The 15286-nt window shown below is 44.2% G+C and overlaps 2 protein-coding genes across 2 annotated transcripts; one reads left to right on the top strand and one right to left on the bottom strand.

Annotated features, from left to right (window-relative positions):
- The first annotated feature begins 3023 nt into the window (after positions 1–3023).
- Positions 3024–8599, top strand: LOC125551853 (endoplasmic reticulum-Golgi intermediate compartment protein 3-like). The gene is made up of 13 exons (XM_048715222.1): positions 3024–3308; positions 4095–4168; positions 4645–4728; positions 4851–4931; positions 5900–5980; positions 6115–6207; positions 6834–7013; positions 7110–7177; positions 7290–7350; positions 7579–7632; positions 7714–7803; positions 8034–8100; positions 8211–8599. The coding sequence occupies exons 1-13, from the start codon at positions 3170–3172 to the stop codon at positions 8300–8302; spliced, it is 1164 nt and encodes a 387-aa protein (XP_048571179.1). The 5' UTR covers positions 3024–3169; the 3' UTR covers positions 8303–8599.
- A 3991-nt stretch (positions 8600–12590) lies between these two features.
- LOC125551852 (F-box protein At5g46170-like) lies at positions 12591–14095 on the bottom strand. The gene has a single exon (XM_048715221.1). It carries the CDS (start codon positions 13947–13949, stop codon positions 12837–12839), a length of 1113 nt encoding a protein of 370 aa, XP_048571178.1. The 5' UTR covers positions 13950–14095; the 3' UTR covers positions 12591–12836.
- Positions 14096–15286: the final 1191 nt, after the last annotated feature.

The following is a 15286-nucleotide window of genomic DNA, read 5'->3' as shown; positions in this document are numbered from 1 at the left end:
TTCCGCACATCTTCACAAGTCCATTGTCACCACAATGGACGGCAAGCTTCAAGCATTTGATCTCTTCGTGATGCATCACTTGAACTTGCACACGGCAACCTAATCCCACACAGAACTCTCACGAAGACCATGGGTTAGTACACAAAGCGTAATTGACAATGCTTACCATACCATGGGATCACTTGATCCCTCTCGGTACATCTTCTGCGCTTTGTGAGTTGATCAACTTGATTCACTCTTGACTTAGTCTTGATCAACCTTGAACCTTTCCAATTCTCTTCATTTGGATGATGTCTTGAAGGTAGACATGAATGATCACACAATCTTCTTCTTCAAGACATGCTTGCAATAAGCTCAACTCTCACATGACCAATCTTTGGATAATTCCTTGAATAACACCTTGGTCGACACAAACTCTTTTTGAAACCAACACATGTACTCCAAGAAAAGTCTATGGACAAAATCTTCAAATATAACTCAAGGCAACCATTAGTCCATCGAGATTGCCATCAATTACCAAAACCAAACATGGGGGCACTGCATGTTCTTTCAGATGCGGAACCGCTGGAGAATGGGAGAAGGTATTGCGTGGTCTGACAGTAGACATGGAGGATGGAAGGTGCCGTGAAGTCTGGCGAGGAATGCGTGCGACGCTCCTTTTACGAAGTGCATCGCGTCATGTGCGATCAAACCAGACCACGATCACGTCCTATTAATCTAGGATATCTTCCATACAGAAACACGGTAGGTTGAATGGCGTTTTTTGGATGGATAGGAACAAATGAGACAAATTGTCACCGCATACTTTATTTAATTATTAGGAAAGTACGGATCGTTGCGTTAGGAAAGTTGATATTAAGAATTAATTACCAGAAAACTGGATTTTATTGTTTGGTAACGTGCTATTGGTTCCTGCTGGTTCGTAACGTGGCTAGTTAGGAAAGATGAAAAGGTTAGGAAAGTTTTTATTGGTAACGTGCTATCGGTTTCTGCCCGTTTATAACATGTCTAGTTAGGAAACTTTAAAAAAGTTAGGAAAGTTTTTATTGTGAGGGTGAAAAAATCAACGTGAGGAGATATGATGGTGGGATGTAAGATGAAGATAAACTGAATGAAAATAAATCAGACGAAATATAACCAGAAGAAAATAAACCGTGGTACTATTCAACCAACTAAAACATTAGAAGCAGAGATATACTTCCTCCGTTCCGAATTACCTGTCTTGAATTTTTCTAGATACGGATGTATCTAGACTCATTTTAGTGCTAGATACCTCCGTATCTAAACAAATCTAAGACAAGTAATTCGGACGGAGGGAGTATCTCCACTACTATTAAACAATCAAACAAGAACTTTCTTACGTGCACCCCGTAAAACATACACGGATTCATTATGACCGCATGATTAAGCCCAGTAAACTCAATCTAACGGCTAGCCTTAACCTAATCCATTCTTTGTGTGCACTTAACAATTTACATTGACTGACCGTGCTTCACCATATGAAACTCCACGCCCGATCAATTAGGAAACTATAATCATGATCGCGTTTTCTTAGAAAACTAATCACGATCACATCTTCTTATGAAACTAATCATGATCACGTTTTATTAGGAAACTAATCATGATCGCGTTTTATTAGGAAACTGATCACGATCGCATTTTATTAGGAAACTAATCGGGTATATTCGCACACATTGACACGTCCATCACCTCGACCTCCTGGATCACGATCCTATCTCTCCCAAGAAAAACCACCACAACCGGACTCCACTCGGCGGTGACAAGGAGCCAAGGACCAACAACTCCTTCTCAGGGGATGCTGCCGGAGTGCCGGTAATTCGTGAACCGCCGAGGGTGCCGCACCGGTCGCCCCTTCTCAGGGGATGCCGTTGGAGTGCCGGTAATTTATGTTGCTTGTAAGACAACTGCCCAGCCAGCATTTATGGTTTCTTGCGAACTTACACGACGTGCCTGTACTGACTTGTATTTTTCAAAATAAGGTTTCTATGCATTACTAACCAGAGTGTGCTATCTTTATATCTTCGGTGTTTCTTAGCAGATGTCGTTTACATGTGTCATCAACACATTATTTGTTTTTTCTTAATTTGTAACACTTGTACTACTGGAGTTGGTTTATTTTAAGTTGTTACATTTGGAACTCCTTTCACTTTATAAAGGGGTTGGATGGTCTAAATTGCAAGATGTGATTTTTTTTCTCACATGAACCATCTATAAATAAATATATTTTTTACTATTCTTCTACGTATAAATACTTTGAGGTCCTTTCGCTGTTCATTCGGTTAATGGTTAGGAACTAATGACCATCAAATTATTTTTATTGTTTGATAGTATTACACATAAGTGGGTGTAAAGAAAAACTATCAAAAATGGTCATGACTTGCATTTTTTCTTATTTTCTACAACTGGTGCTTCTCCATATGTCCCCATTGTGTTTCGGGATATTATTTTGTACTATTGTTTTCCTATGTCTACCCTTGTATTTATTCAGCGCATTGTTTTTTTCGCATTTTGGCATGAAAGCTTGCTGGCTTGGAGGAGGATGAACACAGATGAAAGAGAGGAAACATTGTAGAATTGTGTATGTTGCTTGCCAAGTTTAGCTTTGAATTTTTAATGCTTTGACACTTCGTGCAGAATGAACTAAACATTTACATGTCAAGAGCATCTTGATGCATATAAAGAGTAAACGGAGGCATGAAATACCGAGTTGTATGAGTTGATTTATACTCTCCAGTTTTATGTATATTTGTGACTGTGTGTATCAGACATGAACATTCATCGTTTCATGCGTTGTCAAGCTTTCCTATACGCCACGAGACGCAAAGCAATCTTTTATCTACCACATGTTGGCATCTACTTGAAATGCAACCAATAATTATACGTACGTTGCGCGTGCATACTTACTAGTAAAGTAAAAGAAAAGGAAAAAAAAAGCAAACGGTCGCGGGGCAATTACGCCCGAGGCCCCAGCGGGGAGCATTTCTATACGAATCCAGACAAAAGCCTCGCAAAACGAAATTACCCCCCTTTGCTCCCGGACAAATTGCAGAAACACCCTCTCCGTTTTGTCGCGGCGGCGACGGCGACAACGCAGATCTCCTCTCGTCCCAAGGCTCCGGCGATCTCTCTGGCTGTGTGAGCGGGAGAGATGGAGCTGTGGAGCAAGCTGAGGAGCCTCGACGCCTACCCCAAGGTGAACGAGGACTTCTACAGCCGCACCCTCTCCGGCGGACTCATCACCATCGTCTCCTCCCTCGCTATCCTCCTCCTCTTCTTCTCAGAGATCCGTACGTACCATCCCCCCTTCTCCCGCATCGCCGTCCCAGATCCCTTTTAATTTCGTTTACTCTGTCACCGACATAGTTCGATCACGCCGTCCCGTCCCCGATGGCTTTGCTTGCCTTCCGATAATTACATGCGTTTCGGTGCGAAAATCGAGCATGTTTGATGCGGTTGAGACGTATGCTTGTTGGCCATGTTGTTGGTTTGAATTGAGAAATTAAAATAGTGGATGAAAAAATCGCAATTCTATTACTATCATGGTAGATGCATTTGGACTAGACTAGTTCTACCAGTGGTGCTGTTTGTTCTATTTTGATGCTATTTATGAGTTGATGACATCAGAGTCCCGGGATGGTGTGTGCGTGCACATTTGTGTGTCGATGTGCTGATGTGGTTAATCTTGCATCCATTAGATTGGCTATGCTGCTACCATGGTGAAGTTCTTTTCTTTGTTTAGTTAACATATAAGCTACCATCGTGGGACGGAGGGAGTACTAGAAATGGAGTTCCATTACTTATTTGATATACTTTGATGTAACCAATTGGAGTTGAATTAGATTGGGGGCACCTATAATTTTGTTCTCACTACAGGTTTCAGGATTTTTAGGATCAATATAAGGTGCAGCGATGCAGTGTCTTACCATCTTACTATGCTCATAAATTAATTTGGCATGCTAAAACTGTAAAGGGGGGTGGTCTTGTTACATGTTGCAACTATATTTTCCTGAAATGCGGTGCTTCCCTTTGGTCACATTATGCATTAACTTATTGCTGTGTTAACTTATATGCAGGGTTGTATCTATATGCTGCTACAGAGAGTAAGCTCACAGTTGATACCTCAAGAGGGGAAAGGTTACATATCAATGTTAGTGCAGATGCTCATTCTGTCATTCCAAACTTTCCATTTGTCTGGTACTTCTAGCGAGTTTCGTCTATTTCTTTGGTGTTTAATGTTGGTCCTTCCATGCTTGTTAGACGTTTTGAAAGCATGTAACTAAGATCTTATTATACTCAATTGCGCATTTTTATCAGTTTGGCTTCATTTTTTGTATATTCTAAAACTCTATTTACCTTCCGTTCTGACAATGTCTGGAACTGATTTGCTTGTTAGACTTAGACAGCCTTCATTTTCTAGTCCAGACCTCCACAGGTTGGGAAATAATGAGCTTGATATTCTTAGATGTTGTATGGGCGATCTGTCATAAGAACCTTAAATAACTAGTGATAGCCAGCTAGCTGAAAATATTTGCCAAGCCGTCAAAGCCCAGACCATATATGCCATTCCTGGTGAGACACTTTCCATTCTTTTCACATTGCTAATAAACATGTTTGTTTTTGCAGTTTGATGTTACATTCCCCGCTCTTCCCTGTTCTCTTGTTGCTATTGATACTATGGATGTCAGTGGAGAGCAACATTATGATATAGTATGTGATACACTTTTCAACAGTTTCCCTCTTTTCTATTTTTATCATCATGTAAAATGTTTGCCGAGCTCTACTGCATATATTTGTTATCTTGTTTGAGATGCTGAATGACTACTTTGCAGAGACATGACATAATGAAGAAAAGAATTGATCATCTTGGTAATGTAATTGAATCGAGAAAAGATGGAGTTGGTTCCCCTAAGGTACGTTTTCCCAAACTGAAGTAGTGTGTTATTGAAACTATTGTATTTTTATCTAACAATTTATGATAACTTGAACTGCTTGTGTGTTTTAGCATGGCTAATTCAAGATCCATTGCAATTGATCAATCATAGTATAACCAGATCTTGAATTTGTGAATCTTTTTCTTTACTCTCAAGATAGCCGATACTATCGCTGATGAGTTTTGCCTCCATGGATTTTGAATGGTTGTATTGTAAGCTCGCTAGCTGCCTTGCAGTTGATAGTGACTGTTCATGTTATGCCTTTTGAGAACCACCTAGGGTTGAAATATAAAGTATTACTGTATTACTCCCTTTGTTTGTGCTTATAATGCATATTTTTTTCAAGTACGGGGACCAACAAGTAGGCCACGCAACTGAAATAATATTTGAAGGGCCATGCTATTCATGGTGTTATTATGGTTGTTTACTCATTGATGTTAAAGGAGGAGGGAATATGATTAAATAAAAGAAAACAAAATCTTAAATTTGCATGCATGTTATAGTATTTGTTAATAGCAAACCACAAGAATAGGCCGTATATTTGAAACACAGGGAGTAACTCTTCATGTTATATATTGGAAACCACAACACAGAACCAACCTGTGGTTGGATGGTTAGGAGGTTTGACGCTTTGTCAATCTCAAGACCCGCCGGCTCAGTCTTTCAGAGGTTTTCATAGGGGTAGGGTGTGCATGTGTGCGTTCATAGGGGTGAGTGTATGTACATATTTGTGAGCGTGCGTCTGTACTGTGATTCTCAAAAAAAAAACACAATTGAGAAACCAATTACAATTCGTGCATATTCAGAGCATGGTGGCCTGGTGGGTGGTGCCTTGAAGTGACTGATATGTTTTTCCTATTAAAGATTAAATATATGTGCACAACATATGCATGTAATGGGGTATCATTCTTCCTTGACTTTGAGCTAACTTCTGGATCCTCTTCTAGATTGAAAGACCATTGCAGAATCATGGTGGAAGGCTTGACCACAATGAGGTTTACTGTGGGTCTTGTTATGGTTCCGAAGAGGTAGGTATCTCTAGTGCAATGATATCATGTGTTTATGTCATTCTTATGACCCTGACCATATACTTAAGCTTATTACTGCAATAATTTCATTTAGATTGAAAATATCATTAATATTGCACTTACAATTATACCAGTCAGATGACCAGTGTTGTAACTCCTGTGAAGAAGTTCGTGATTCCTATCGGAAGAAAGGTTGGGCACTCACTAACGTAGAATCAATTGATCAGGTATTGGACATTCATGTTCCTCCACTTCTATTTGATAGCATAATCTTGTTCCTGTACATTGTTCTTAGCAAATACTATCTCTGTAGTTCCCCATAGTGACATGTGATGTATTCCTTGGGTCCTCTGTCTGTTTATCTACTAAAAAGGAAGTTATTAAAGCAATAGCTTACAACAGTTAATTATAAACTCAGTAAACCACATGTGGTAGAGCACAAGCTGACTAATTTGTACCTGCGACATACGTTAAGTCATGTATCTTCATACTTAACAGATTCATCCTGATGTTGTCATATGCTAGTAGCAACTTGGTCTTCATCTAGTGATATGCTAGTAAGCATTCCCATTGGCTATGAAGTGTGCGTTCATCAAAAGAAGAATTTTATAATACAACTGTTTTTGTGTTATTGTTAGGTAAATATCACACTTCTCATTAGCTTCTATTTAGAACACATTGATTAATTTTTTGAAAGTCACATGAATATATAAATCCCTTTAGCTTATTATTGCATTCTGTTCCGTTCTTTTATGAAGTTAGTTTACTGTCGCTGCTGTCTGCCACTGATCAGTGTGGACTGCCTTTTGGTATTTTGCTTATTGTTATTTTCCTTTCTTTACATGCTCTTCAGTGCAAGAGAGAGGGCTTCGTTCAAAGGTTAAAAGACGAACAAGGCGAAGGTTGCAACATTCATGGGTTTGTAGATGTCAATAAAGTTGCTGGAAATTTTCACTTTGCCCCAGGAAAAAGCTTGGACCATGCATTCAACTTCCTTCAAGATATGTTGAACTTCCAGCCAGAAAATTACAATGCAAGTAGAATTATTTCCTTCTATTTACAGTCCAATTATTGTATTGAACATAAACATGGACCTTTAATGGCCGACTACCCCCTTTCCCTGAAACAGATAAGCCACAAGATAAACAAACTGTCCTTTGGGAAAGAGTTTCCTGGTGTTATCAATCCTCTTGATGGGTACGATTCTGTGCTTACTGATCAGTTTCTCAATTCATGAAGCCGAACAACTTTTTTTTGTCTCTCTTTGGTTCACAATTTTCCATGTCCCTGATTCTCTCGAGTATTTCAGTGTAGAGTGGAAACAGGAGCAGACAACTGGATTAACAGGGATGTACCAGTATTTTGTGAAGGTAAGATGTTAGACACTGATCAAGCTATCATATTCCTCAATTGGTCTGCACATGCCTCCCAAACGGGAAGCCGGGTTAACGGAACAGAGTCTTACAAATTAGAAAATAAAAGGGGAAAACCCAGTTCAGTACAACTAGTCGATTGTTCTGTTCACTATTACACTGCTATGTTTATGAAGAGATGCCGACCTTCTGCGTCAGTTTGCTAATCATCTCTTTTTTATACAGGTTGTTCCTACTATCTATACAGATATTAGGGGGCGAAAGATTCACTCAAATCAGGTAAACATCATGGTTTTTTTTAATGTTTACTTTTTATTACCAAGCCAAAGTTTCTGGCCAATACTTAACTTCCATGTGCAGTTTTCTGTGACGGAGCACTTTAGAGAAGCAATTGGCCTCCCGAGGCCCCCGCCCGGTGTATATTTCTTCTATGAATTTTCACCGATTCAGGTTAGAAAGGATCTCTTTTATTTTATGTTGTTACTGTTGAAGCTTGAGCTGCACTTGAGAGTTCATCTACTGATAGTCTGCAACTTTGTATAGAAACAAAGCTTGTCCGCCCCCGAAAAAAGAGACCTATATCATGACTATATATAGTGCTGTATGCTCGAAAAGAAGCATACACTGCATTTAATCCATTAGGTTCGTTTGTTTCTTATCATGAGGTGGCACTTTGACAGGTTGATTTTACTGAAGAGAACACATCGCTTCTTCACTTCCTGACAAACATATGTGCTATTGTTGGAGGTGTGTGATACACTTGTAACCATACGTTGGTGCTTTCCTTCCAAAATATATCCGCATGGCAGAGGTGATAGAAATTTCTAACCCATGGTTGATCTTCACTCTGGTGGCAGGCATATTCACCGTGGCAGGCATCATAGATTCTTTTGTGTACCATGGTCATCGTGCGATCAAGAAGAAGATGGAGATCGGAAAGCTGGGGTAAATCCAAGTTGAGCAGCATCTAGGCAGGCAGGCAGCCAGTAGGACGGTAGCCCTGGAAAGGCGAGCAGAGAGCTCAGGAGGAATTTTGGTCAATATTATATTATTATAATACAGTTCCTAGTTGGTCGACTTTTGCTAATTATTTGATCCCAGAACATAGAGGTTTCTTGTTTCTTTCTTGTGTAAGCAGTCGGATCGCAGTGTTTGTGTTATAGGTCATCAAAGTCTTGTGTAACAACATTTTACATACTCAAAACCCTCAACTCAACGTTGCTGAAAACTCCATTTTGATCTGTTCCGCCGTATGTCATGGTACGATATAGATGATAGATTGGCAATACTATTACTTGTGTCAGGCCGCCGCCTTATGAAAACTTGACCAAATACAGTACATTTGCCGGTATATTTGGTGGCGGCTTGCGTGAAACGTGCGAAAATAGGCGCGAGTGTCGTGTGGTGCGCGCGCAGTGGGCTTGTGGATTCGTCGCCTTCCCCCGGCGCGGCGGTGCCATCACCGCGGAGAAGGACGTATCATGGGCTCATGCGGGGCCTTTTCACGTGGCCGATCCCCTCCCAATCCCCAATCCCAATCCCAATCCCACGCACGGTCATCGCCGGCAGGGAAAGCCCCCCATCACATCATCATCCTTGCCTTTTTCCTTGTCAGATGAAGAGGATCATCAAAAGAAAGAAAGAGAGCAGAAAGCGGGAGGAGACGAATGGAACAAGGGAGGGACACGGAGGCGGAGGGGAACAAGCAGGCGGGCATCGGGCTTAATTGCGTGAGAGCGATCGGAGTGGGGGAATGTGCTCATGTTCCTGGCCGCCAAAGGCCCGGACAGGAGGAATATATCACCAAAGTTGGATCCATCCATCCATCAAATGATGCGAGAGTGATCGCTCTGTCGGAGCAACTGCTGTGCTCTCTCTCCCTCCCTCCGACTCCGACGACGCAGCCCAGTGTAGCGTGGGTGGAGTGTCCCGGTCGGATCAATCAATCAATGGTGGAGTTTCAATTTCAATTTCAATTTCAATGCTAGGAACAAGCACTCAGTGGAGCAAAAAAGTTTCAATGGGAAAAGCGTATGTACGTAGTATCATCGACCATCGTATAAACGATGCGCCCTCAGGACGCGAGCGTGGCACCAAATGTAGCAGTGCTGCGTACGAAATTGGCCCCCTGTCACCATCTCTTCCGCTCCACGCCTTCTTCGAAAAAAACAACAACTATCTATTCCAATTTAAGAGCATCGGAGCACATTAAACGCGCACAGTTTTAAAACCACCATTGCGATGTGATACGTCGACGATATGGGCGGGCGTGAAATATAAATAATAATTTAATTATTCCCGTCTGAAGATCCTCAAGTGTGTGTGTGTGTGTGTGTCCCTCTCCGACTGTGATTGTTTGCTCCAGACGAGACGGCTGGAGTTAGGGTTAGCTCACTCATCCATTCATTCATTAATCTACAGGGAAACAGCTCCTTTCCACCGCTTCGCTTCAGGACAACAGCTGTTGTTTAAATACCACCGGTGGTGGTACGAGAGATGGATTGATTTATTAGGTGATGATGCTGTTGCTTTACAAGCTTACATATAAAAACTCAATATGGTCGAGCAGGCCCGGGAATTGCCATTGTGGCCCATGTTCCTGTCCCCGTTCCTTAGTGGACATATATTCTCTGCCACTGCTACTAGAGTTCCTTCAGCGAATAGACAAGCTGTGATCACGACAGGTTCAGACGCAACCAGTAGTAGTAGTATGATTTATCCTTCTGTTTCTTTAAACTTGTATGCAATATGTGTAGCATATATCTATCTAGTTTCCTGCCGCTAGTTAGAAAGGGAGAGCTATGTTGGTGGATGAAAAATATAGACACCATATGTTATTCTTTTCATCATTAGTATAATAAAGCCGATGAAGTAGCCTTTTTGGATAGCCGAATACATTCTCTCTTTTTTTCTTCTTCTTCTTCTTCTTCTTCTTCTTCTTCTTCTCTTGAGAAGAACACGGTTTACTACCACTCCTCGAAAAGAAAAGAAAAGAAAATAAAAGGAAAGAAACGCAAAGGATTCGGCAAAGTAGTCCATTCAAGATTTGCATTCCACCATATCTTGTCAACTTTCAAGATTCATCATATGTTGCTGTTGCTGTTGTTGTCAATTTGTTCCTTTTTTGTGTTGCCAAGCAATCCGCATGTTGCTCAAGTCGTCGTTCATATTCATAGCTTAGCACGAGCGCTTCTCTTCCCTCTTTTTCGCATTTGTCCATCAGTCCATGTGAAGTCAGGAGCAAAGTAATCCGATTCTTGCGTTGAAAGAAAAGAAAACAGGACGAAATATTGATTACTCCCTAAGACAGGCCCCGACCCTTTCAACAAAACAAAGCACACTCAAACCCAATCCGACGGAACGAACGAATTTTGTTGAGGGCACACTCAAACTCAAAGCTAGCTGGCACGACAACATTTCAACGGCAGACGCACACAAGCACGTAGTGCCAACCAACCAGCGGCAAGACAAGAGAAGGCCAGCGACGCCACGCTGGAGGCTAATAGTTTTTGAAGATACGGATTAGAGACTAACCGCAATGTACTAGTACTAGTAGTAGTTTATTAGCCCATGTGGCGAGCGGGACTAATATTCCCTCGTCCTGCACACCACACCACCAATGCAAATGCAAATGCATATGCGGCCGTTGGTTTAATTAGCCACGGGAAATGAGATGAAGGTTGACCTGGCTGGATGTGGTTTCAGGCCTCAACATGTCTGTCCGTCTGGATAATGCTCACATGCATGCATGGCGAGAACGATCCGGGTGTCTATCCATCCATCCTTGAGAATTTGAGATAGATGGCTTGCTGAGTGCTTGTTGCTCAAGACAGTTGAGACGATGCATGGTCTTAATGTTGGTGATTTTAGCTGATGATGATGGGTGTGCTGTTAAGTGTTAAGTAGCATTCATGCCCATCATGATTCTGGCACTGTTTGCTGTGCCTGTGCCGGCTCATTGCTCCAGTTTTTGTCATTACCCATTAGATTAGATGGAGTCCATCAAGGATCACACACATCAGTGGCCATAACCCATTACACAGACAGACAGACAGACAGACGGACGGAGAAGGACATGAGCAAAGCGATTGGCCTTTAACCCAACCACCGTCCAAAAGCCCTAGAATGTTTCCTTTTCATCCATTTCATTTCATTTTAGTACACTTGTGCAAAAACTAATCCTTATTGGAGTAGCAGCAACAGAGCGTACTCTCCCTCGCTTACCTTTTCTTCTTCTTCCTCTAACTTCGCAGCGCACTCCTCCACCAGCTCCTCCACAACAGACAGACCAGATTAATCAATCAAATCCAGGATCACAGCACAGCTGCTCCATTACATTACATCAACACAAGAAAATGGGTTTTGTTTTACGCAGTCACTAACCTAACGCCAAAAAATATATATAGTACTACCAAAACGCATGCTCATCCAACCAACAATCACTAGCACCGGTGGTTGGTAACCAACAGGAACTCATGGATAGCCCAAGGAATCAAACAGCTGGAAAACATGCTATGTCTAGCCTAACCCCCTCTGTAATCGCGACACACACATGTCATCCACAGCAGCTCACAATGCAAACCCAGCAAAGCATGCCATTATCTCCATCCTTACACAGTTTTGGTGCCTTCCTCCTCCCGCAAGTCAAGGATGATTATCACATAATAATAAAGATCAAGGCATCTCATCTGCCTCCCACACAGCAAGCATTTTGACAATGTCCATCTCGTCCAATTCCCGGTCAATAATGCGTGCGTGGATTACATTACTGCTAGTACAACACAAAGAAAAAGTAGTAGTAGCATATGCACTCCGGAATAGATCTGCCTAGTCTGGCACAAGAATGTGCAGTGCAGATCAAGTAAGTAAGCCGATCCGAATTGCTGTATGGATGGATATTGTGTGCATCGCGGAAAGCTTATCCCCAACACTAAGTAACTCTCATCTCAGTCCGGCTAGGAACAAGGGTTAGAGAGTGCAAGAGAGAAGCAATAGGATTACCATTCTTGACAATTGGATTAGGATAGGAGCAAATGCAAATTCAGGGCCGCACCAACGTGGGAGCTTATCCTGAAGCACCAGTGGTTTAGTTTCCTGGTCACAAACTCACACTACCTCGGTTTAGATATGCAGTCTCCTCCTTTTCATGTTGATGAGGAAAGCTCAACTTCTTATTCACTACTGTAGTATAAATTGCAGACAATTTTATATTGAGAACAATGATATAGTAAGTACTATGTGGTAATGTCGTATCACTTCATTTCATTCATCCATTAATCGATCACATCACATCACCGCAACGAAATGATGCTAAGGCAGTAGCGAAGAAATGAGATACTACGTAGTATGAGACATGATCGCTGCTGTTACAAACAACAAGTAACACCTCGGTGTGCCTGCCTGCCTGCCTGCCTGCCACTGAGCAGAGCTGAAGCCAACAGAGCAGAGCAATCTATCCGGTGGCCATCGCCATCGCGCAAGGATTAGAATCCGTTCATCTCTAGCAGGTAGGTGCGGCGCTTGCTGAGCATCGCCACGGCCTCCCTGAAGGGCCCGTCGAAGGCGCCGGCCACGAACTCGTCCAGCTCCTTGCGCCCACCGCCGATGCCGCCGGCCTCGCCCACGGGCTTGATCACCACCAGCGTCGCGCCCTGGATCCTCGTCCCGTCCGACAGCTCCAGCATGGGCGCGTACCGGAGCTTCATGTTGCAGGCCGGCACCTGCGTGCGGTTGGCGGCGGCGGCGGCGGCGAGCGGCTTGTCGGTGAACTCCTTGAGCTGCGGGCGCTCCATGCACAGCGTGCCCTGGCCGTGCGCGTCCGTCAGCTCCACGCGCTCCAGGGTGGGGTGCTCCTTGACGATCTCGCGGAGGAGGTAGTGCCTGGTGGCCGCGGCGATGAGCGAGCTGATGGTCCACACCACGCGCAGCTTCAGCCCGCCGTTGGTGTAGAAGGACTCGGGTATGCTCCCATTGTCGTCGTCCCCCTGAGAGGCGTCGTGCTCGTCCGGGGCCCCGGAGGCGGAGGCGGAGGCGGAGGGCGGGTGCGAGGCGTGCTCCAGCCTTGTCCCGCCCAGGATGACGCAGCTCTGGAGCGTGGTGCCGAAGACGGCCTTCCACCTGAGGAGGACGCCGTCGTCGGTGCCGACGTCGGAGACTGGGAGCTCCATGCGGAGGTTGCGGATGCTGCTGAAGTTCTTGAGCACCTGCGCGGGCGAGTGGTGCGGCGCGTGCTTGGCGGCCGCGTGGCCGGCGGGCCTGGCCCCGGCGTCGCAGTGTCCGCCGAAGGGCTTGAGCACGGCGAGGAGCACGGTCTTGAGGAGGCCGGAGAGGACGCCGCGCTGGCGCGGGAGGGCGAGCGCGTCGTCGGCGTCGGCGGCGGCGATGACGCGGTCGATGCGGAGGCAGGCGTCGTCGACGAGCGGGACGAGCGCGTTGAAGCGGCGCGAGACGGCGGAGCAGCGGCCGAGCGAGCGCGCGTCGGCGAGCTTGTTGAAGATGAGGAGCACCAGCGAGTCCGGCACGCTGTCGAAGTGGTCCTCCCCCTGCAGCTGCGCCAGGAGCAGGTCCTCGGCGAACACCCGGTGCCTGGACTGCATTCTGGCTTCAGCTGTGGCGCGCGCGCGAGAGAGACAGCGGCAGCAGCAGCAGGAGGAGGTGGAGTTGGTGAGGTTCCGGTTGGAGGAGGATGAAGAGGGTGGTGGTGATGGTGAGTAATGGATGGCGAGGGGGAGAGAGTTATAAAGGCGCGCGAGCGAGACCTCTCCTCTTGTTTAACTCCATGACTCGCTGTCGGGCACCACCCTAATCCTAATCATACCGTTAAGAGAGAGGGAGGGAGGGAGGGAGCAGGACGACCATTTTTCTTCTTCTTTTCTTTACCTCCCCTTGTTTCTTCTTCCCCCCTGTGCTCCTTACCAGTAGGCAGGCAGTAGCCATTGTTCAGTGCATTTTTTTTAAAAAAAAAATCAAACTTCATAAACTTTGATCAAGTTTGTAGAGAAAAACTTATACATCTAGTAGAATATTAAATACATATTCTTACTTCTTAGATACATCAAGAGGACAACCTCTCCTCCCACGTCACACGTGGAAACTCTAGAGTTTGTAATGTTTGACTTTTCAGAAAATCTGTATACGCTACATTATGGATACACTAGGTGTAATTGCCAGTGACAAAAGAAAGGCATGTAGGTATGGATGGAGTACTAGGACGTACAAAAAACGTGCAACTTCATTTTCTCCCAGCACGAAAATGTGCACCCTACCTGTCTAGCACAGTGCTCATTTCCGTTGGGGTTGGGCTAATGAGAGTACCACGTATCCAAGCAAAAGGGCGGGCCTGCTTTTCTCCTGACCGGTTTACCAGGCAGGCGGGAATAAGAATCGGATACGGCTCCGCACGACGCACGCCCACGCACACAGTGTGACTCCACTCCACTGCCTTGCCAATTGCCAATTGCCATAACCCAACTCAACTGCTTCTTTTTACCAACTCAACCAAACACAAGCCTATATAGCTCATCAGAGAGGACGGCGTTGCAGTCCAATGCAAGGAGTAGCACTTATTTTGCACCGTTTCATGCTAGGATAGGCTGTTAGAGCAACTCCAACGTGTCGATCTAAACCAACACGCGGTTTGTTTGTTTGGGTCGGTGTGTACGGCTTCTTTCGTGTTTGGGTTGACGGTGCTCCCAACGCGCTTATATACTCAAAGTTTTATAACCAAAGTTCACATAATTTAAACAAGTACAAATATTTCATAGTTTCACAATCAAAGTTCACATAATACGAACAAATACAGATATTTCATAGTTTCACAACCGAACAATATTGCATGGCTTACAAGCCAAAATGGTCACAAATACATTTGAAAAAAAAACTTGATACATCTATTGGTTCCCGACGTGAGCCTACATATGCTAAACCAAATCAT

The sequence above is a fragment of the Triticum urartu genome, chromosome 4, assembly GCF_003073215.2.
Source record: "Triticum urartu cultivar G1812 chromosome 4, Tu2.1, whole genome shotgun sequence".
Lineage (NCBI taxonomy): Eukaryota > Viridiplantae > Streptophyta > Magnoliopsida > Poales > Poaceae > Triticum > Triticum urartu.
This window is presented reverse-complemented; position numbering and strand designations above follow the sequence as displayed.